This window comes from Phasianus colchicus, chromosome 15 (genome assembly GCF_987193195.1).
Source record: "Phasianus colchicus chromosome 15, bPhaCol1.hap1.1, whole genome shotgun sequence".
NCBI lineage: Eukaryota > Metazoa > Chordata > Aves > Galliformes > Phasianidae > Phasianus > Phasianus colchicus.
Genome location: NC_143450.1, coordinates 12512147 through 12535066, shown reverse-complemented (window position 1 = coordinate 12535066; position 22920 = coordinate 12512147). Strand labels below are relative to the sequence as shown.

The window sequence follows — 22920 nt, the reverse complement described above, 5'->3', positions numbered from 1 at the left end:
GGCTCTTTTAGAGAGGGTTGCTACACTTGATGTTAAATGCCTCACTGACTCTTCTTTTTTTTTTTTTTTTAAAGTTTCCAATACAGGTAGAATGACTTTTTAAAAAAAAAAAACAAATTTTCATCTCAGTGGCACAGAGTGGGTGCCTGGAGGGCAGCATTTCAATGAGTAGTTTACAGCTTCACTTTCTGCAGACACTTGAACATAGGACCGACGTATCTGTGACAAGCACATCCCCTCGGTGGGGAGCTCCAGAAGAGCATGGACCGACCCAGGTACCACCGCCCCTTTGCAGCACTCGGGGTCACCCAAGGCCTTTGCTGCCCTCCTGTCCCCATCTCCCAATGGCAGTCTTGTGGGTGGGCTGGGGATGGTGACAGCTGTCATGGGAGAGGGGTGCTTACAGCACTTGGTCCCCGAGCCTCCCTGGTGCAGATGTACGCCCATAGGGAAGGCAGCTCACCCTGCTGCCTCCTTCCTCTCCCAGCCTGGTCCGCTCCTGCTGGGTTTGGAAATCCTTGGATCTCAGAACCTATCACTGAGTTGTGCCCAGGGGAGGCTCTGCCTGCCTGCTTCGACTCGCTCAGGTCACGTGGGTAAGACCTCAGCCTCGGTGGCTGGAACAACAGGGTGATGGTTCGATGTGCTGGCCCTTCTCAGACTGGCTATATCCCAACCTCAGCCTTCTGTTCCCCAGACTAGAAAGTGTGTGCAACCTTCTTCAGCCGCATTTATCGTAGAGACAAACTTAAAATGACTCATCACAGACCATTTATCAGTTGGGAGGAAAATCTTGTTAATATGGCCCGCTGTACATGATCCATCTTCTGTCGATAGTACATAATCTTTGACCCATGTGCTAGGATCATCATCGCATATAAAAGGAAAAGAGAAAAATGTAAAATACTTGAATGAGAGCTTGTATTATAACATTAATATTATTCAGAGTATCTGCTTTCTAGGCTGATGTGATTCATTATTCTAGTAATGCTTTAGTCCTTTGTAATTTGTGGTAATTATGCTTTTTCCTTTTTAATACAAAAAAAAAATGTATAAAAATAAAAACTTCAAAAGACAGTGCGGTTTGGGTTTTCTGTTCTGCTAACCATTGTGTTTTCTACAGAGGGCTGTAGGCTCTGTGGATGGGCTGGCTGGTGCAGGGTGGTTGGAAGATCTGGAGGACAGTGCAGGAAGAGCTGCTGCCATGAGCTGACACCCATGAGGCTTGACAGTAAGAGCTGATGTAGCAGGACTTGTGTCAGTTGGATTTCAGGCTGAAGGGACCTCCCTTCTTGTGGGGACAGTGACTGAGAGGGTCCTTGTTTCCTCCCATATAAATTTAACAGGAAAAACTTAGCTCCCAACTGTCCTTACCTTTCCTGTGGGAGAAACTACATTTGCATAGGTTGGTTTGTGGAGTGTTGATGAGGATGAACAGCTTTTGAAATAAGACCTGCATCTTACAGAGTGGAAAAACTACTGAAGGAAAAGCAGGCCTGTTATGTCCATGAAGGGGATGTCTGAAGCCATGTGGGTTTGATTCCTGTGGTATGTAGTTACAGTGATCTTACTGGTATTGTTAGAGAATGCTGCTGGAAGAGGCCATGCTGTGGTCTATGAAAAGTTATAACCTTGACAATGAGAATTCAGCGACTCCCGAAACCACGTAACCTAGAATTCATCTTACATGCAGGCAGCTGGAACCAAGAAGTAGTGCAATGGTTTAAAAATAACTTTCTAGAGTTGTTTTTTCATGCTTTAGATGGAAAATAACAGGCAGTACATGAAGTCATCTCAAGTATCGTGTTTAAGTTCAGTTTTGAGATTCATTACTCGTGAATAATAACTTGTTTCCCAAGTAAAATATTAGTGTAAATCATTGTCTCTTCCTCTCCTTATCCCTGGACTGCAGGAGCTGCAGGCTGGAGGGTTCACCCTGCTCTCTTGGGTATATCAGGGATGCTTTTGGAGAGCGGTGTGAGGCTGAGGAGGACCCTGTGTCTCTCGTAGGCTTTGCTTTGTCTGAACACATCATCTGTTCCATGCAGATAATCCAACACTCCCAGCACTCCATAACACTGGTTGAACCTGGAAGTCAAACAGAATAAACATCACTGGAAGTTATTGAAGTTACCTCACCCTCCCTATTGCCATCTCCTTTCAGAGCTCTGATAAGCCATTCACCTGATTGCTGCTGCTGTACCTGTCTGGCTCACAGCTCTGATGAACCCCTCGATACATCGTTATCCAGGAATGGTGGCACTGAACAACTGCCCTGAACCACTCACTGCCCAGCAGCTCAGAGCTGTGGGAGCAGCTGGGTGCCCACCTTGCCATGTTCTTGAGACCAGGCTGCCCAGAGACGTGGAGCTGCTGTGCTCTCAGCACCGCAGATGCTGGCACAGCCATTCTGCCCAGACAGCATCTGAGCCGAGCTGCAGATGAAATGGTTGGTAACAAGAACTGCGCCTGTGTTTTGGGTGTTGCTTTGCACTTAGGTTGCATCAGAACTGCCACATCTTCTGTTTCTGCAGAAGCAAACTGCATGAGGAAGTGTTTGTATGAATTTAATGCACAGCAGGGCAATGTTTTTCCTCTGCTTTGATAAGTATCCCTGAACACTGTACTGAAAGTTTGCGCTCTCCAGTGTAAAAGGGAGCTGGGAACCTTTGCCAAGAAGTGTTAATTGAGGCTGTTTGGCCAAGGCATTACCTGATCATCGCTAACCTCAGCATATGGGAAAGATTCAGGGAAACTCCTGCTGCAGATTTATTGTGCCATGTGATTCGCCACTGCTCTGTTTTGATTCTAGATCATACACAGTATCTTCTGAACCTCCAGGCATAGCCTTGCAGGGAACTGTCTTTGTGTTTGTGCTGGGGAACGTCCAGGTGATAGCTGCTACTTCAGACACTCCGTACTTTCCTCCCATGTCACCTTAGGACACTTGAAACACTTGGACGTGGCTGCTGTGTTTGTGCTTTAGATAAGCTGATAAGTCAGCTGATGGAAGGTAGATGTCAGTGAGGTGGATGGCAGTTGTGTGGGAAGGCAGCTTGGTTTGGAAACCAAAGCTCTGTGTAACTGCTCTAGGACCTGACAGCATTCTGATCCGCTGTTACGTGAACTGGATAGGTTTCTCTGCTTGTATGTGAATGATGAAAATCACTTGGCTCTCAGAAAGGAGCTTTGTCTGCAGGCAGTGACAGGGCACAGGAAGTAGGAGAAAGGGAGCTGGGACGTACTTGAGGTGATGGAAGTCGTGGAATTCGGGTGATGGTAGGAAGGGCAGGTGGTAACCGCAGTGCGAAATGCTCGTTGTTACAAGAGCAAGGGAGAACCATGCTGTGATTGAAACCATGTGAGACCCCATGAGCATTGGGCCAGTCATGACAGGCAGCGTGTTGGAGAGCTAGAAAAGAGAAGTAAACCACCTCATTAATGGGACCACAACGAGCAGGCTGTCCTTTAGGAGCTGAACTGTTTCACCTGGGTCTGTTGGTTTTGTGCAAGCAACACAAAGGGCAGATCCCTCTGAAAATACCTCACCAAAACTACATAATCATCAAAGATATAATTGTACTCTGAGCCAACTCAGGTTTACTCACTGTGGAATACAGTCAGTGCCCCAGATCCCTAAACTTGCAATAAAAGATTCTTAGGAAAGCAAGCAGTATAAAGGTTCTAAGTCCACGTGATGTGTGGACACGTGCAGCAATGTGATGATCCCAGCTGTGTCGATTCATTGCATCCTCCCAGTGGCACAAATAGCTGTCAGTGCCCAGATCACAAGCTTACTGCACCAAAAAGTCATTCTTATAGCCAAAGTCTGTCAGAGGCAGACTCACAGAGCTGCTGAAGCAGTTTGGGCCTCTTATTAACAGGAGACGGTAATTAGAAGTGGAAGCTCTCTGCTCAAGGAAACACCATTCAGACCTTTCCTTACCGATCGGAGGCCCTTGGATTTGTGCTCTCAAAGCTAGTGAAGTGCAGTACAAACAGGCACTGCAGCACTTCTACAGCTGGGCTTCCTGGAAATGCAGCTTAGCTTTCTCTTCTAAGAAAGAAGATTCCAAGGAAGCATTTGCTTTGCTTCCCTTACCGCTGCTCCTCATCCCATGGAAACTGCACTCCATGCAAGAAGTGGAAGGTGACCATGGGAGAATCCACTTACTATGTGTTCTAATGGGTGAGCATAAATGGAGACCACGCCAATGGGGGCTGTCCATTCATGGTGCTTCTTGTGGATGTGCTTGTACAGCAGTGGGAGATGAACAAGCCTAAGTAGAGAAAAAAAAGAAATGTAGTTTTGTACCCCATATAAAAGGAATGTAGAGTAACAGAACACCCCCAAGAGACTTGCTTGTGTCCATCTAAAACAGATCTTAGAGCCGGGAATGGCAGTGTAGGATCTATGGTTTCCTCTCGTTAGCACCCAGCCCTCATCCAACGGTTTCACTGTCTGCTGGTTGATGTTACACTTAAGTTCTAATACATCCCATAAAATCTATCCTATGAAAGTCTATGAAAGACTGATTTGCTCAGACTTGCGAGTACATTTTAGTGAAAGACTCAACTTCATATTTTTACTATTCTGACTTTTCCGACTGGTAACAATTAGAGACAGGATTTTAGGTTTCCTGGACCCTTAGTAAGAAATGGCCTCTTGTTTTCTTTTCCCATTGCCCAAAAGGGAAATCTGAGTATTTCTGAGAATGCTGTGCTTGCTTCTGCACGGTCTTGCAGGCTTTTTCCTTCCTTGCTTCAATTTTATCTTCCACTACTGGAGTAAATGGTCATAAAACCTGTAGTGTTGGGAGCTAGGCTATGTTTTGTAGGTGCTGTTCAGGTGAAGAGGACATCAGTCTCTGAATTCTTAAGCTTTTTTTTCTGTCAAGATACTCCTATTCTCCTCTTTTCAAAGAAAATAGCTCCATTTCTCTTCCTAAGCTGCCATTTCTGTAGTTTTTACCCATTTTTGCTCACTGTAGTTTCTAGCAGCATTGCAGCAGTTAAGCCTCAAGCAGTAAGGATGAGTTAAATACAAGACTGATGGAAGAGGGTGGACCAGGACCGTTGCTGTTTCAAGAGCAGGGTATAAGCTTAACAGTATGGGCACAGACCAGAGTTCTGTTCTGTGCTCAGCTCACCTGTGTGAGTAATAGAAGAGGATTTCCTCTATTAAGGTAAAGATGCTCAGCTCCACAAGAAACCACTGGAAAGTGGGTAATTCCTTGCTGAAGGTGTTGCCCCACCATTTCATTACATAGAACATGGGCACGAGCATGGGAAAGGAGACAAGGAACTGATTAAACAGTGCAGTGTAGATGGCTTGTCGCAATTTCTCTGTGTCCACCTGCAAAAAAGAAGTCAGGATTCCAGGCTGTATCAGAAGCACTGTGGCGTTGAGTTCAAAGGACAAAGAGCTTTAAGATTTGTTGGCTGCTTTCATTAGTTAGCTGTAGGATCAACTTGTTAACAAGCGGGCTATCAAGATCTGATCAGCAGCCTAATTACAAGAACTGCCTTCCTCTGCAATAGATATACAATACTTAGCACATGAGCCTATCTTTAGAATCAGTCTTCAAAGCTTAAAAGGGAGCTATGTGCCTGGAAGAGAAAAGCGTAAGCGGTTCTTCTCCCCTCTCCTGACCTAACAGACTGCAAGAAGTGTTTAGCTAGCAGAAGCAGCACACAGCAATACTTACAGGATCATTCTTGCCTAGCTGAATGCGATACCGAGTAATGAAAGTTGGCCTTCCTGTTACATCAGCCACCATAAGGATTCCATTGAAGCACCAAAAAGCAAGGCTAGGAACCAATGCAGCCCCTGTGACGTGAGGAAGAGACATACTTAAATATCTTGGGAGCTATGGACAGATTTTAAAAAAAAAGATGTAGTAGTATCCAGAGGACTTTACCAGGAGCTACACGTGCTGGGTCCCCTGCACTGTGATGTTTTAAAACAGAATGAGTAGGTTCAGCTTAGACCTAGGGAATGGTGAGGAAATTAAACTGCATAAATGCCCCCTAGGCTAAAGTTTGCCAAAACTGTGGGCTTTTCTGGGAGGACAGGGAACTACCTCATGGTTGACGTTTAAATACACATTGGATAAGTTTGAGTGGATCCTTGGGACCTTGCAACATCCCTGCTAAGCCTGTTCACCAACAGTTAATCACAGATGGAGGAGGGTTGTGTATGTACTACAGCAAAGTGTAAAATTCACTAATTTTACTTTAACTTTCAGAAATTAGTTCTACTGTGTCATTCATTTCTCAGAGGAGCAAAGAGCGTGTCTACACAGGGAAGCAATTTCTATGCTTTAAGTAGCAGCAAAAAGATCAAATTTTTAACCTGTGTGATGGATCTAATGAGGAACCACACCAAAAGCAGCATGGTTGTGCTGTCAGCTGTAGCTATGTGTGTTTTCAGTGAGTTGAGGATGGCACATCCATGTTCCGTTTTAGATGCACTGCATGGATGGTTCCTTGTACATCAAAGGGTTGTTAACTCACCAAAGAGGAAAAGTGACCATTCCCTTCCCTCAAGCAGGTAGTAAAGCTTCAGCCATGTTGTCTGCCAGAAGTAGCCTGAAGTATCCCAGATCTTTTGCACACACCTGTGGGAATAAGTGTTCCTACTCACTCATCTTTTCACAGTCCGCTTATCCCCTCTCCACAAAAATACTTCTCCTCAAGCCTCTTTTGTCTGAGCAATCTTACCAAGAAACAGAGTTCACTAAGGCAGTGAAAATCAGCAGGGCTGAGCCAAGGACAAGGGCAGACATCTTCACAGCAACCCAGAGCTTCTCTTCCTGTGCACAAGAAACAAGAGTTAAGTGCATGCTGCTGTCCTATACTAGAGCTTTCGTATTTGAAACGTATGTGGTACAGGTGGTCCTATGTCAGCCTGTATTGTTTTACACTCTGAAGAACACAATAACAAAGCAGTTAAGGACCATGGAATTTTCCCTCCCCATTTTTATTGGATGGATTTCTCAGTACCTGAAGAACTGTGCTGCAAAGGGCTTCTGGACAACTCAGAACAGCAGGAATGGAAGACCATGGGGTAAGGAATGGTTTTCCATCACAGTATCTCTCCCACCCCAGACACCAGTCTGTTCTCCCTGCCAGTATGCAATGGGCTCTCCCCCTGCAGTCATGAAGAACAGCTCTGCTCAGGTGATCTGGAGCTGCTGTCTCAGCTCCCTTTTCAGCTTTGAAGACTGATTCTAAAGACAGACTCGTGTGCTCAGAAGCTTATCCTTTCCCCCATAACAGAGGTCTAACACAGGACATCACATTGCCTTGTGCTGTGCCCATCACAGATATGACTCAATTGTAGTACTGGGAGTACAGCTGGTCTGGAAGGCACCACGTGCCATCTATACAGAACAACTGCACAACAACAAGGAGTTAAAACACGCAGCTTCTTTAAAGTACAGCGTTCTCTAAATCCTTGCTCTCAGTCACAGAAATGTGATCTGCTGAAAGAATCTTCCTGTGCACAGTGTGAGAGCACTGCGATGTTAACATGGTTCTTTTAGCACAGTAAGGACTTGAACTTCACGAAGCAACAATCAGAAAATTAGCAGAGCCTTTTGATTTTAGGAATAGGAATATTCAAAAAGCAGTATTCAATATATTTGAACAAAGATATTGAAATAAATGGAGTAAATATTTTTAAAAGTTTATCAAATATATGACAAATACATAATTAACGATTTGTCTTCTAGCACAGCCCCAGTTGGAATTGACTCTGGAGCTCAGAAATCTTAGTTTGAGTTTTCTCAGGTGAGTATGCATTATATTTATCGGCAGGATGACTAAAAACAAATGCAACTGAAACAATACAGTGTAATAACCAGGTAGTGTCTTGTGCATAACTCTGTCCTTCCTGTTTTTTATTGGTGTGTTGTGCTGCAAAAACACCGGAGTAAAAATAGCATGATTCATAGCTGTTGTCCTGGTCCTCTCCCAGCAGAGAGGACAAACAAGAGAGGCAGCTCAGGAGTAGCTGTTGAATGCAGGTGTGTTTTGGGTAATGCAATACGGAGGAACCCTCTCAACACAGCTTTCAGCATTAGGAGATCTTTCAGGTTCTGTATCAGCTACAGAATATTAAACACTGCCCAGAACTTGTCAGCAATATTTATCTGTCCCAGGACAGAACTTTGCTCATTAGCACTGAAACTTTCCTCACTGAAAAAACTGAGATGATAGGAACAAACGTTTGTTCCTATCATCTCAGTTTTTGTCAGGTTGGCAACTGAGGAGAAAGTAATTTCCTGGACTCTTGCCCTACAGCTTCACGTCAGTGAGCCCTATAGGCTTACTCTAAAAGCAATACAATCATTTGCCAGCATTATCAGTGGGTGACTCTGCTATGAATGCAAGGCTGGCAAAAGTCACCTGTCCCAGCTCCACAGCAGTACGTGCTGGATTTGGGGCAGGACATTTGCTCTCACAGGTCACACGCTTCCAGTTGTACCCACGTTGTCCATATTACACTAATGCATGCTGATAGTAGATAAGGATTTCTTAATCCTTAAAGACTGAAGCATCTGGGTAATCTTCAGGAAAAAAAAAAAAAAAGTACAGAAAGCTATAAAATACTTTGAGTCTTTTAACAGAACTCTATCCTACAAATCCTTCTTTCTCCTGAGATGACAGACACACCAAAGAAAAGCTCCCAAGTTTTAGAGAGTTGGAATTCTTAGTTAGACCAAATGGTATTTGATTCTTTAGTGTCCTCCAGCTGAAGATCTCAAAGATTCACAAAAATTAATGACTCCTGATCCACCTGCTTTGATGCAGGATGGGGAGCAGCCAAAGTTCAGCACTTCAGCTATTTTCAAAGCCTTCTGATAGAAACCTTATTGTTTGGAGGCTGTGCTTTTACCACACGCGAGGAAGTGATTACATGAATGAATCCCATGCACTGTAATTACGTGAACTGCAGGGACAGAGAAGTTCACATTAAAAAAAAATCTTGTTCGTCAAGTCCAAGTGCTAACACCCTGTTTCTCTTCATGCAAGCAACACCTGCAGAGAGGTTTCCAAACTCTGATCCACTGATCAAAGGCCTTGTACAATTTGCTAAATAGCTGAAGCGCCAACTGGAGTTCCTACCTGCAAGGTAAAGAGACTGGAGCACAACAGCTGGGAAACAGAGTGTTTAGCAGCACCACTTTGAGCACTGGGCCCAGTCAGGTGGCACAGTTTCTGGCTATGTGGAGTATGATGGTGGAAGCAACAATAAGAGGCCTTTCACCACTCAGCTGCGGTTCACTGGGAGGGAAAAAATGCTGGGAAAATGTTTCAATATGATAAGTGATGACCTCCTAATCGTGCTGAAGTGGTCAGAGTTGATGCACGTGTTGCTGCTCTTAGAAGGTTATTCAGCTCACCCAGCTCTCCAAGGCACCTGCTCAACACTTTAAAAGATGGACTTTGAGTCTTTACCTGCTCCTGATGTGCAGCCATGGTGGAATACCCAGAGTCTTTCTTCATCTGAAACAAGAAGTGATCTGAGTGAGCTTTGTACAGCTGCAGGGTGGAAGAATGCACCACTAACAACAGCAAATCACTTCATCTGCAAGTTTAGTTGCAAAACTAAGGTAATCACTCTCTGTGCCCTGTCCATCCTTCATTGCCGGACAAGAAAAAAAAGGCTCTCTAAAGAAAGCCTTACAGAAGTTCCCTTCTTTCCTGACGTGTGTTAGCATTTTCCCATAATGCTGATGGGGGTGTAAGGGTGGCAAACTAAAATGGAAGAACAGCCCAAACCAAAGCTGGTGTGCTGCACTACAGCTCCCAGAAACGCACTGCACTCAGTAGGAACAGCCCTGCACAGACTGCCAAGCAAACACGAGCCGTGTGCTCTACCATAAGGCAGGCATGCTGCTAAACTGACAACAGTGAAAACAAAAAAACCTGACTACTATAATGTGAGCTCGTGCCATGAAGTATTAATGCAGCAGAGCACCGTGCAGCCCTCACCCACGTGGCAGAGGAGCTGTAAGTTACAGTCTGAGAGCATGGTGAGAAAATCATCACTGCTTTAAGTCCAGTGGTTGATAATGACAGAAGGTAGCTGTCAGTTTCAGGATTAAAACCCAAAGGGCAGCTGGCTCCTTGCGTTTGGCTCTGACTGAACTGTTTATTGCCACTTCTGAATTTAAAAAAGAAAAAAAGGAAAGAATCGAGCACAAGGTTGAAGCAGCTGCTGGGTCTGAATTGCTCTCCTTGGCCACAGAAAGATCAGTTTCAGGAGGTGTGCTGTGCCTGCCATAGGGATTATTGCGTAGCTGTTTTCATATTGCTGCACTCTTATCACAAACTGTAATTAGCAAAAGCTGAGAGAACATTCCATACGGTTTTCTTGGTTTCACACAGACATTAAGAAGAAAGCACATGAATTCTAATAATACGAATGAGAGATTTGCTGAGTATGGCACGATGTGATCTGTTTTGCTTTTCATACTTGGAACAATAATCAAGCACAGGCAAACTATGTTACCTAAGGTAACAAAGAAGACTCCAAGGCACCTGGCTAAGGTACCAACAGTTAGAAAATGGCTCATTAGAGAGATGATGTTCTATTACCTTTGTGATGATAGCAAATGCCTTGGGAGTACTCCTCCTGCAGTGTTTCAGAAAGGAGGGGTATGCTGCCAAAAAGAAACCATCATGTTATCCAGGAGACTGGACGACAGCCTTCTGGGTACAGCCTCACAAATATGTCTCTGTCTATTCAAATGTTTCCAGCTCTGTTTCCCTACAACAGATTAGTCTGCAGATCAATGGGCAGCAGAGAGAAAAACTGGACTCCTTCCTCCTACTTGCATCCCTGCTTACTCAAGGACAGAAAAAGATGAGGCCAGTCCACCAAACTGCTGAAGTGAAACAGTTCTGGGAAGAAAAAAGAAAACAGAAAAAAGACAAAAAGAGAAAAAAAGAGATCTGACGTGGAACCACAAGACCGAACTCCCAACCCTGTATTTCAACACTAGAGCTGTAAATATTCCAATGGGAAGATGAGAAGACAGCTCCTCACTGTGAGATTTTGTGAGCTAACAGAGCTAATCTATGAGAACTTCTAATTCTTTTTCCCCCTCTGCATCAAATTTGCCAACCAAATCTTCATTGGTAAAATATATGGGAACTATAATATACCTGATGGAGAACACTATCTCCTAGGAGTTTCAATAACAAATAACATGCTAGTCTGGAGAAAACAACATAAATAACTTGCCATGGGACAAACTGCTCTTATCTTCATTGCAAAGACCTCTTGATCTTGATGAAGGAGTTTACGTTATGCAATAAATAGCATGTTCCCATCTTGTCACACAGGTCCTCTCAGTGCAGGAGTGCCGATTATCTCTCTGAAAACACTACTAAGGTTGAAACATGCCAAATGAATAACCCATTCATGTCTTGGTGCTTTGAGCCATTCCAGTCCCTGTTCCAACACTTAAATAAAGATGTTTTACTTCACTACATAATAACAACCTAAATTCACTTGGAAGAGACTTGGTCCAACATCTTGCTCGGTACGAAACCAACTACAAAGTCAGATCAGGTTGTTGAGAGCCTTGGGTTGAGCTGTGAGCATCTCCACAGAGGGAGACTCCACAGCTTCTCTGTGAAATCTGTTCTGGAGCTGGACTACCTCTCCTGTATTTTTTTCCTAATATCTAGTCACAATGCCCCTTGTCATAACTCATGTCCCTTGTCCTTTTGTTGTATGCCCCACTAACTTCTCTATGACCACCCAGCAGAGACAGAAAACAGTACAATGAAATTATTCTGCTGTGACAGTACAGTAAATAGTGCTGGCCATAGTGACTGTGGTAAGAGATTATTCCACTCCTAGACGATCTTGTAATAGGCAGCACTGGATCTGAGAGGTGCAGATGTCTCAGTTCCCATTAGCAGCTCCATACAGCAGTGCTGCATCTCTGCATGCAAAGGGCACAATGGAGAAAGTACCTCTGCTTGGAGTTGCCAAGAAGAGAAAGCCATTGCTTGGCTGAGCCTCACATTCTATGAGTCTGCAAATAAGTTTCTATTTCTCCTATTTTTTAAAATAATCACAGGATTATTTTATCACAGGAGCCATTCTTGAGCAAAACCTTCCATTTTGAAACAGTACTGCCACGTCTGCTTACCCTCCCTCTCCCCAAAATCTTAATATTCTACCTTTTTTGTCACATGAACAGAACAAAACTTCATGTTATTTCCATTAAAACAAGATACATCTTGATGGATTGGGTTTTTCCCCATTGCTCTCTTTTTGCTGATTGTCTTTTCTGATTCAGAATGCACCAGGTATGTTAACAGAAGCATTCATGTAACCATGGCTGTTTCAGCAAACAAAAAGTCCTTCCAACTGCTTGGCACTGATCTCTTTTGGCATGTTATACAGCCCTGAAGCAATCAGTGAAGACCTCAGCTGTCTGCAGCTATTTGCAAGCATTAGACAGAACCGGTGCTGTTTAAAATAGAAGTTCCTTTGAGGTTATCTCTAACTAGTTAACACAAAGTTTGATCCAAACGAAACTGTAAATCCATGTTTTTCTGTTTTCTTTAGGCAGTAAAGAACTCCAGTGCAAACTATTATTTCTTTTATTTCCGTGTACTTCATCATTTCTCCAACAGCTAAGTACGAGCTCTGCTTTGTCTTTTACATTTCAGCTATCAGAAAACACTAACTTGTCCAGGCCACGTTCTAAAATGCTTAACATCAACAGAAAAAAAAAGAAACAATCAACCAAACAAACAGTTAGAAAGCTTTGATAATAAAGACATTTTTTTGTGTGCATTAAAAATTTACATTATTCTTATTGATGCCCCCTTACATTTCTTGTTGCCCAGACAGTCCCATGCTGAGGCTGCACAAGTACCCACTTCCCCCTGTACTGCAGTACTGCACCCAGTATTGTGCTCCTGCTGCTGGCAGGAATAACTGGAGATGTCTGCAGTGATGGACTGGCCGCCAGCCCAGCTGCTTGGGACTCCTTTTTCCCTCTTGCTTGAATCTTCTATTTTAGAACTTCACTGGACTCAACCTTTACAATGCACGGGCAGTGTGGCAAACCACCTCGTCTTCCACTCTCTGCGAAAGTACAAAACCTACAGAAAGAAAATGTAAGGACAACCTACCTGCTCTCCACAAAAGCTGCACATCAGCCACACTGTACAGTCAGATACAGGACTAGATGTTGTGTCTGGTCGGCCTCCTATCGTGCCAAGCTCTGCATAGCTCAGAAGCCAATTACAATTCCTAGAAAAGCTTACAATTGTATTTTAAACATACATTTGACAGTGCCTTTTAGTTATTTCTTCAGTTTCAATCAAGGTATTTTCAAGCCAGGATACCTTTGAGCTCTGTCTCTTTGCTCACCTCCTGCTGATTGTAGCCTAGGAGAGGTCCTTTGTTTCTGCTCAGAGTACAACTCCTCACCTTTCACTACTGCTGTGGAAACTTTATGAGGGTTTAGGCACCGGTGCCGGGGTGTTTCCAGGCAGGAGTTGGCTGTCCCCTCCCAGACAAGTCATGTGAAGTCAGTACCATGTCACTGTTAGTGCTGGCACTGCTCCCTGTGCATGTGCACATGCTGTCACTCAGTCGAGAGCTCAGAATACAGCTCTGCAGGTAAGAGTTTTTCATCAGGAGTGAATGGCTGTATCTGAGAATAAAAAAGACAGCTCTACCTTAAAGATAAGTAGCTTCTACCAGGCACTAACTCATGTTGTCAGCACAAAGTAGCTGATGCCAATGCAACTGAATGGGTCAAAGGTGTATTTGTTAAACGCATGTGAGTTACAGGGGAGTTTGGCAAAGCCCAGCAGTCCAGCTTTCATCATGTCTCAATCTATAAACTGCAACAGCTGTCGCTGCATCAAACAGTTACAGGTATTGGTTCTATCTATGAGGATGAAATGCAAATAGGTTAGAATGTGGTTGGGCTCAGTTGTGTTTAAATATGCTTACCGACCATAAAGTCTGTAATTACAGTATTGCAAGATGTAACGTGCTGGAGTGTTGTCTTTATTATGCAGATGTGGCCCCAATCTGTACTACTTGCCCAATATACAGTGTCCTATTATAAACTAAGCTCTGAGAAACGAGGGTGTTTCTTGACATAACTTACCATGTTTATTTTTCCATGCAAGGAAAATTAAGGACCACTTCCTCTGACAGTTAGCATCATAAAGCCCCTCATGAGTGAAGCAATATATGCTGCTGTTTTGTAAGCAGAATTTCAAGCTAGCAGTAGTGAGAATTGCAGTGATCTGCAAGCACAAGTAATGGTGGTGCCTTGTTGTCTCTGCCTGATTTTTCTGTACCTACCATTGTATTTTTATCAAGCAACCTTTTCTGGAAGGAATATTCCTAACTCCCCTCCCAGCCTCGTGCCATTTCATCTCTTTCCCTGTTGCTTCATTTCCATATTTGAGACTGCTACTGTTTCCACTGACACTTTCTCTTGACTAATGCAATCTATTTCCTACTGAGGAAAGAGTTTTTAATTCTCAGCTGTTGCTCCTAATTGTTATTTATCATGGACTTAAAATGGAGCAACGTGATTCCTCTGAGCTATTTAGGTACATGCAAAGGAGAAAATGGGAAACTGGCATTTCAAGAGAATAAAGGTTGTCCAGCATGTTATTTGGACTTGGTAGCACTGTTGGACTCTGGTAGCACTGTTAATCTAATATGCTAAAGTCGGTGATAAGAGTGAACTGCACAGATGTCAGTGTTTCTTTTTAACCTCTGTTCAATTCAGATACGGGTTCCATCTGAAGGATTTACAGCCTCTAAGATTAGTGTAAGGGATGTCTTCGTTTGCTTTCTACTGCAGTTTGGAGCACAGGACAGCACTCAACACACAGCTGTTCGTTGGCCAGGCTGTGCCCTGAGCTGCACGTCCATCAAAAGCCCTCCAGTGTGAGACCAAGGCTCAGCTCTGAGCAATGCAAGAATGGGATTTTCTCTTTGTTAAAGGTGACTCCAAACGCAGCACGTGGCATACATTGCAGCAGGGACCGCAGATCCGAGCTGAGCATGCAAAATGCCAACTATCTATCAATCGTGGAGATAAACTGCAAATCAAAATAAACTTCAGAAGATGCTGATGGCTCCAAGGTTAATTGATAAGAGAGCAGCGTTTAGCAAAGCAGCGCTTTCAGAGCTGCTTCTGCTGAGCTATGAGGACTAAAGCTGAGATGCTGAGGTGCCTGAGGTATAAGAGCTGCCAAGGCGTTTTCCTGGGTACTTCTATGGAAATGGTAAGCAGGCAGCTGAAGCCACGCGAGGCAATGAACCCAGTGGTGCACAGACAACCGCTCTGAAGCAGCAGCAGAAATGCGGTGTAACAGCCGTGAGCAGTCAGACAGCGGCTCCCGAGCATGGACAAGCAGCACATCCCAGACACCCGAGCGCAAAGCACGCAGCATAAGAGCAATAACGGCATGCAGCATAAGAGACACTGCAATAACAGCAATAAGAGCACGCAGCGTAAGAGCACGCAGCAGAAGAGCAATAACAGCACGCCACGTAACAGCACGCGCCGCCACGTCACGCGCTTCTCGCGCGACAAGGACGACGGCTTCGCGCATGCGCACCGCGGGCAGAACCCCGCGTGGCGCTCCGCCTTCCCCGCCCCCTCCGTTTCCGTCCCCTCCGCGGGAGCGCGCGCCAGGCGCGAGCCGCAACGTACCGCACCGCGCGCCGCTGCGGCTTTGCCATAACTCTCGCGAGAGCCGGGAGGCAACCCGGAAATCCCGCCTCGGCCGGAGGCGTCATCGCGCCTGCGCGGAGGCGAGAGGCCCGGCCCCAGCTTCCGGGCAGGTAGCGCCTGGGGGAGGGGAAAGCGATGGGGAGCGGCGGAGCGGACGAGCGGTGGGGGACGGGCGGGGCTCGGGAGGCCCGCGGGAGGCGGCGCGGCGGGGCTCGGCGGGCTGCAGCAGGTGCGGGGCCCCTCGCGGAGCAGGGCGTCGGCGGCGGCCGGGTGGGCCTCTGCGCTGAGGCGGCGCGGCTCGTGGGGGCGCGCGGGCGGCGGGGCGAGGCGCGCTCCCGCCGAGGCCGGGCCTGGCGCGGCGCTGGGGCCGTTGTTCGTTGCCGGCTGCCTCGGGGCGGCCGTTGGTGGAGGCTGCCGAGCCCCGCGGAGGTGGGGCTGCGGTGATGCCGTGGAGGCGCGCCGTACCGGGCTGGCTCGTTATTTTTTGTCGCTCTTTTCTCACGCCGTTCTGTCTGTTCGCTGCAGCACGCTGATTAGATCGCGCGCCTTGCGGCTGTACGCTGCCATCTGAAGGCGGGGGGAGCTGGCTGTGCCCTGGGCCCGGCAGGATGCCAGCAGCCCTGGCGGAGAACAGCCAGGTGATCTGTGAGGTGTGGGCCAACAACCTGGAGGAAGAGATGAGGAAAATCCGAGAGATTGTGCTAAGTTACAGCTACATCGCAATGGTAAGTGCTTCGTGCTTGACCTGTTTGTCTGATTCAGGGAATAGGGGCATACGATAGTTGGACTGAGAGTTCTTTTCCAATGTCAGTGATTCTGTGGTGCTTCTTGAGTAAGAAGTGATTTCCCTCATCCGTTATCAAACAAAGATAGCAGTTAATTTGTGAAAGATTAGCAAACTCATCACTGCAGAAACGTACCAGAATGTAGTGTGTCTTGTCTTGGTTCTGGCTTCATGGAAAGCTGGAGAAGAGAGAGACCACCTTAAAAAAGGGAATCAATTGAATATCATGTATTAATTTGTATACAATAGAATGTGGAGGGTTCAGGTGTACAAATCTTTAGGTTCCCCAGCATATTTGTCCTGCAAATTTCTTGCCCGTTTTGGCTGTGGAAATTGACGTGAAACTGTAGAAGAAACCTCCAAGTGATAGCTTGTTAGCAGAGGTGGCTCCTTCTTAGTGTCATCACGTGTTGATTGTTCCAGAAGAATATTCTGGCTGTGGATATGACAGCACATTTCAGGAATTTTTATTTCAGAGCAGCAGAATATTCTCCAGATGGGAGGAATCCCTTTCTGCTCTTAAAGTCTGTATCTGCTTGGCAGGAGCCAGGCACTCACATAGCCAACTGAGTTATGATACTCTTCGGTTATGACAGCTTTGACTGAGGATGCTAAACTCAAAGATAGGAGAGAATTCTGTAATAAAAGCATGACATAAAAATACACGTGCCTTCAGAGTGCATAGAATTCAGTGCAGAACAAAGTTGTGTAAGTAAACAGTAAACATATATGTATATATTTAATTGTATGTTGATTGGAAATGAACTGCCTTGCTTCAGTATGCTTTCTGTTTCATCTCCTTCTGCCTGTTTGCCTGTTGTTATTGCTGTGCTGTCAGAGTGGGTACAGGAAGATGTGCAAGGGAAAAATTCTCTCATCTACTGGATCCTCTGTGAAAGTTTTTGTGTGTGCTGTAGTCAATAGATGTTATTTGACTTCAGAGTAGAAATTAGTATGGCTGCTTTGTTGTTAAGGTCTGTCTTGATTTGCAGCAATTTCTATCAGTGAAAGTATTGGCTATTTTTTTAGTAACTACAAAGTTTACCATGATCTGTACTGGTGAGAGTGCTGAATTTAACTTCCATTTAGAACTTGAAAGAACACTATATATATTTTTTAAAATAAATTATTTTCAGTAGATATGGGGAAAATAAGAGGGTTAGTCCCTTGGGAGTAAGAGATGCTTAAATGATGCAGTAGCTCATACTGGGCAATTTTATGACATCTTTGTTTTGGAAAGAAACCAGACTACAGGAAAGGTTACCTGTGAGAAGTGAATGAGTGCAATCAGCTGACAAATGATGTAGGTTTTATTTTAGTTCTGACTTGTAGCGGTTTGAAGTCCATACTAGAATATGAAACGGGGTTAAAAATAAGTGTTTTTAATAGAATAACTCACAGATTGCAGTATTGAGACCTGTAGGTGTGAACTGAGTATATTCCTGCCAGAACATGGGATAAGATTTCCTCTTCTTTTCTAGGACACAGAGTTTCCTGGGGTTGTTGTAAGGCCAATTGGTGAATTCCGCAGTTCCATTGACTATCAGTATCAGCTTCTTCGGTGTAACGTTGATCTTCTGAAAATTATCCAGCTGGGCCTGACTTTCACAAATGAGAAAGGAGAATATCCTTCTGGGATCAACACCTGGCAGTTTAACTTCAAATTCAACCTTACGTGAGTCTTCCGTGCCAGGCAGCAGTGCCTGCTTCCAGTGCTGCAGTGTGCTTGTCTTTGGAAAATGCAGAAACCCATTTGTTCATCATCAGTGGTTGGTTCTGATCATTGAAAATTGAGATACCAGACAGATTATGTGAGGCTCAGTTTTGGCACGACAGAAATTGTAGTATTTCTGGAATAATGTTATGATCTTAAACTTCACATGGTTTTTATATATTTCCACATATTTTATGTAATCAATTCAATGCATATGTAAATCTATGTCTTTCTGCTAAATAAAAGCAGATGTGCCATTTTCAGCAAAAAGGAAAATGCCCCTTTACAGAGCTTTGCTAAAGTGTAAATTGGCATCTAAAGGAAGAAGTGTAGGTGGAATTATCACACGTGTTTGGGAGAAGTAGTCTTGTTAAAATGAGAGTGGCAGTTCTTGACTCTTCCACAGTATCATTTCCTGGGCTACAGTTAAAGCATGTTTATTTATCTCTTCCTGTGTAATTTTAAAGAGAAGTTCAGCATCTATGCCACAAAAGCCACCTGCAAATAGAGAAAGTTTCTCTGGCAAAAGTGCGTTCCCTTTGGGAATCAGTATTATTGTGAAACAGAACGTTACTGAAAAACTGGTCATATAAGCTGATCATGCTGCTCTTGAAAACAGATGTTGCAGTGTTTACTTCCACAACTCTCTCAGCCTCTTAAAAGCATTTAAGTCATAACAAAGAGGTTTTGACTCTGTGAACCCTATTTGACTCAAAATTATCATGTTTGGTATGAGTTTTGTTCTGTGTTGTCATGTCCCCCACTTCCAGATGGGACTTTAGAGTATGAAACTCGGGTGTCTGCTCAGCTCTCCTCCAGCCTTATCATCACTCATCTCTGTGGTCAAGTATTATGCAATTTTGTTTACACTTTAAGATAGAATTGCTGACAATAATGAGGTAATATAATGCTGTAATGTGAAAAATAAAACATAGGCAGCAGTGGTTCTTGGTGCTTTAGAGATGTGCATCTTCCTCTTTGGGATGACTTCCCTTTTGTCTCCCATCATCTGTGGTACTTCCATTACCTCAGTGATATTTTTCAGTGTCAGTTCTATGGAGGTGCATTCTTCAAATTTGGCAGTAGCAACAGAATTAATATTTGGTTAAGGTTGCAGAATATCTTGTTAAATGCATAGAAGTAATGGTATTAAAAGTGATTTGAGTTTTCTAGAGACACAAACATGAAGCTCAGAGATTGTTAGCCTGCAGGTCACCCTGATTTTCCAAAATGCAACCTGTGGGAAATCTTTCTGAAACGAGCCTGACTTGTTAGCATCTTGACTACAAAGCTCTGCTTTTCTCCTTCAGGGAGGATATGTACTCTCAGGATTCCATAGACCTTCTTGCAAGCTCTGGGCTACAGTTCCAGAAGCATGAAGAGGAAGGGATTGATACCCTGCATTTTGCTGAGTTGCTCATGACTTCAGGGGTCGTCCTTAGTGACAGTGTGAAATGGCTGTCGTTTCACAGGTAGGTCTGATGATCACTGGTCCTACTGAGCGAGATGCCTCTTTCTGGCTTAAATACTGCTGCTTTGGACCATGGACTCTGACACAGATTTTAATGAGGTGAATTTTAGCAGCTGTGCAGTTCTTAATGTAAGTTTAAAATTATAAAGGCGAAGTTTAAGCACACTTGGTACTTCATTTTATATCAGCACCTATTTTGATCTGGATGTTGTGCATATGTTGCTTGCAAGTTCTTTTGCTGTTGCAGTCTTTCTGTGTAAAGGCTGCAAAGAAGGCTGTAAGTATAGAAAAACATCCTCTTGCAACTGATGTAACACTAATACCAGCTGAGTATAGGTGTTTATGAGGTTTCTTTATGTTTGTTTTCAGTGGTTATGACTTTGGCTACATGGTGAAGCTGTTGACAGATTCCAGGTTACCTGAAGAGGAACATGAATTTTTCCATATCTTGAACCTTTTCTTCCCATCTATCTATGATGTAAAATACTTAATGAAGAGCTGCAAAAACCTCAAGGTAATTTTGTCTTCAATGCAAACAAGGGGTGGATGGACAGCACCCCTGCACATATGCAGAAAGCCAAATGACTGAACTGTTCTCTCTAAACTAGAGTATAAAATCAGTAGACCCAAAGAGACATGTAAGGCTAAGTTTGTATCTAATAGGTACGACCTCTCCAGTTAGAAGCTTGTCAATATCCTTATTATATAAGGAATATTCACATAACCATGTGTATCATATTTTTTTTTCCTGCACAAAGTGGAGCATTTTTGTCTTACGTGAACTACTCCATGACTTGATTAATTGCTAGGCACTCAGAGGGTTGAAAATTATTTATGTGCTTAATCACAGCCTTGGTTCAGGAAAGGGTGGGAAAGGTGCAGCATTTGTAACCCGTGACTGTACCCAGAGTCATCTCATGTATCTGCAACAGGAAAGCAAGGTACCTACATTTGAGTAGAGTATTTCTGCATTCTTGAACAATATTTATCATTGTATTTCACTCATAGCCGGGGTGTGTATATTGCTGGAATCTGCATACAGTATTTAACAGTTGTGTTCTGGAGAAGTGTGGCACTTATGGTAAGACACAGAAGTTCAGAAAATAAACTCATCTGTTTTCCATTGCAGGGCGGCCTTCAAGAAGTGGCAGATCAACTGGATTTGCAGCGAATTGGAAGACAACACCAGGCAGGATCAGACTCTCTTCTCACAGGAATGGCATTCTTCAGAATGAAAGAGGTAGTGCAGTGTTCTTTTTGGTTCTCCTTTCTCTGGTCTCTATCCATCAGCATCAATACAAATCATGTGTTCTTGGTGGTGTTTTTCTTTTTGAGCCTTGCGAGTATCACACTTCAAAATGGTCAGTAATAGGAATAGTTTGTACTGGCATAGAATCTTACCTTTTATTCTTCCTTCCAGTCTTTGTCTTACTGCCTATGCTGAAATCCTAGAGGTGGCTGACTTCTGATGAGCTCTTTAATTAAGGTTAGGTGCTTTCCAGTTTAGAGGAACAATTAAATAATTTCCTTTTTTTTTTTTTGTTCCCCTCCACAGTTGTTTTTTGAGGATACGATTGATGATGCAAAGTATTGTGGGCGGCTGTATGGTCTTGGCACAGGAGTGGCTCAGAAACAAAATGAAGATGTGGACTCAGCCCAGGAGAAAATGAGCATTTTGGCTATTATCAACAACATGCAGCCATGATAGGTGGTAGCCCTCAGCAGAATATGGTTACTATATTGGCAGCTGCTGTCCTCACCCATTTTCCCTAACGGTGTCTCAAAAGGCACAGTACACAATCTCTGGAAGGCCTGCAGTTTTATTGAAGAGCTGCATCTTCAAATGAAAACCTGGACAGAGTTGACTAAATTCCTAATGCCAGCATTTGTGATTTGCCATCTTTTTAATACGAAGGGCAAAAGACAGAAACTACTGTGTATACCTCTGTTTTTTTCCTCTTTATACTGTACAGAATCTGCAAGGAAGACTTAACAATGTAATAATATTCCTTTAAGACAAGGACCTGGAAATCCAGTGAAGTCAGACACAGACGTGCACATAAACTTGCATATTGTGCTTTAGAAAGCTTATTTTAAAACTTCTGCATGTTGTGAGGGTGACAGCTTCACCTCATTTTTTGCTTATTTTATCTTTGCGTAGTCTGTGGAAAATATGCTCCCTTTGAACACTGCAGAGGTTTGGGAAAGGATAACATTAAAAACGATCCTTGCAGCTAAAACTATTTGGAGATTTGCTTTACAACAATGGGAATGGATATTACTTGAGTCTGGAGTTGATTTGGTCAGCTTCATAGTTTTTGCTTCTGTATGGTACAGGCTTGATCCATACTGAGCCTTGGCTTAGTTCTTACAGGTGTTAAACTGTTCTAGATAGAGATTAAGAGGGTCTAGAAATTAACTTTTGCTTGAGAACCTCTTGCCAGGACCAATATTCTGACTTCAGTCTTCTTCAACTTGACCTACAAATTTTAGTCTCATTTTGACAAAGTTAATTCAGAAAATGGATAAACTTGTTCCTCTTCTCCCCCCTTTTTACTCTACGCTTAACAACTTGCAAAACAGCTCTCCTTCTTTTCATTAAAAACATCTGAAACAGAGTTAGAGAATGGATGAACAGTGCGGGATTCTTTTAAAAATCAAGCCATACTTTTTTTCTTCCTCAGCAGCTCTGTAATGACATTATTTAGGGAAGAAAAGTTTTGGATGGGGCAAACTTAAAATTTTGACTTGGTCATGAATTTTAAACAAGCTTAAACAATTCATTACTAGGAACGAAGGTTTAGAGCTGGTATTTGAAATGCTTGTAAATAGTACTTGTTTTTAAATTTTGTAAAATAAATTTTTTTAAACAAGGCTTTGTTTGGGAATTTTAGTACTTGATGGAACTCTGGAATCTGAACTCAAGAGATACCTGCATGCAAGAAAGGAAAGATGCTGAAGATTTTTTCTTTTACTACTTAGGATATATGACTGGGATAGTTCTTAAAATTTGCTTTTATCAGCTGTTCTTCAATAAGCTTGAGTTTAAAATCTCTTTGGTGGAGTTAGATTCTCTTTCTGACCTTCTGCTAGCTCAGCAAGCAGCTTAGCCACTTAAAATGACAAATCTATTTTGCTGATGTGTTCTGCATGAAATTTTCCTGCTTCAGCTCCACAATACCTATTCTTGCCTAAGTGA

General features: G+C 43.6%; 2 protein-coding genes across 10 annotated transcripts; one reads left to right on the top strand and one right to left on the bottom strand.

Annotated features, from left to right (window-relative positions):
- Positions 1-972: 972 nt before the first annotated feature.
- On the bottom strand, positions 973-15752 carry FAXDC2 (fatty acid hydroxylase domain containing 2). Of its 6 annotated transcripts, none has more exons than XM_090150982.1 (10): positions 13171-15752; positions 10609-11402; positions 9466-9513; positions 6724-6815; positions 6517-6620; positions 5709-5830; positions 5151-5356; positions 4175-4280; positions 3246-3412; positions 973-2088 (listed from the first exon to the last, which is right to left on the bottom strand). In XM_090150982.1, exons 3-10 carry the CDS (start codon positions 9511-9513, stop codon positions 1932-1934), a joined length of 1002 nt encoding a protein of 333 aa, XP_090007108.1. In that variant the 5' UTR covers positions 10609-11402; positions 13171-15752; the 3' UTR covers positions 973-1931. The 6 variants fall into 6 exon arrangements, with proteins under 6 accessions (XP_090007108.1, XP_090007107.1, XP_090007109.1 ...); XM_090150981.1 differs by having other exon boundaries at positions 10609-10673; XM_090150983.1 differs by having other exon boundaries at positions 10609-13300; positions 13387-15752.
- CNOT8 (CCR4-NOT transcription complex subunit 8) lies at positions 15704-22596 on the top strand. 4 transcript variants are annotated; one of them, XM_031598228.2, is made up of 7 exons: positions 15704-15862; positions 16278-16477; positions 18018-18211; positions 19561-19722; positions 20091-20235; positions 20851-20961; positions 21277-22596. In XM_031598228.2, the coding sequence occupies exons 2-7, from the start codon at positions 16361-16363 to the stop codon at positions 21424-21426; spliced, it is 879 nt and encodes a 292-aa protein (XP_031454088.1). In that variant the 5' UTR covers positions 15704-15862; positions 16278-16360; the 3' UTR covers positions 21427-22596. The 4 variants fall into 4 exon arrangements, with proteins under 4 accessions (XP_031454088.1, XP_031454090.1, XP_031454089.1 ...); XM_031598230.2 differs by lacking the exon at positions 15704-15862 and adding an exon at positions 15871-15981; XM_031598229.2 differs by lacking the exon at positions 15704-15862 and adding an exon at positions 16081-16181.
- Positions 22597-22920: the final 324 nt, after the last annotated feature.

Bases quoted from the DNA above. Each gene is read 5' to 3' on its own strand.
- FAXDC2 (XM_090150982.1), bottom strand. From the start codon at position 9,513: ATGAAGAAAGACTCTGGGTATTCCACCATGGCTGCACATCAGGAGCAG. The intron at 4,281-5,150 runs GTGAGCTGAGCA...TTCTCTACTTAG, and splicing joins CTCTTCTATTACTCACACAG to GCTTGTTCATCTCCCACTGC. The intron at 2,089-3,245 runs GTACGTCCCAGC...TTTGACTTCCAG, and splicing joins CACGACTTCCATCACCTCAA to GTTCAACCAGTGTTATGGAG.
- CNOT8 (XM_031598228.2), top strand. From the start codon at position 16,361: ATGCCAGCAGCCCTGGCGGAGAACAGCCAGGTGATCTGTGAGGTGTGG. The intron at 18,212-19,560 runs GTGAGTCTTCCG...TTTCTCCTTCAG, and splicing joins AACTTCAAATTCAACCTTAC to GGAGGATATGTACTCTCAGG. The intron at 20,236-20,850 runs GTAATTTTGTCT...TTTCCATTGCAG, and splicing joins AGAGCTGCAAAAACCTCAAG to GGCGGCCTTCAAGAAGTGGC.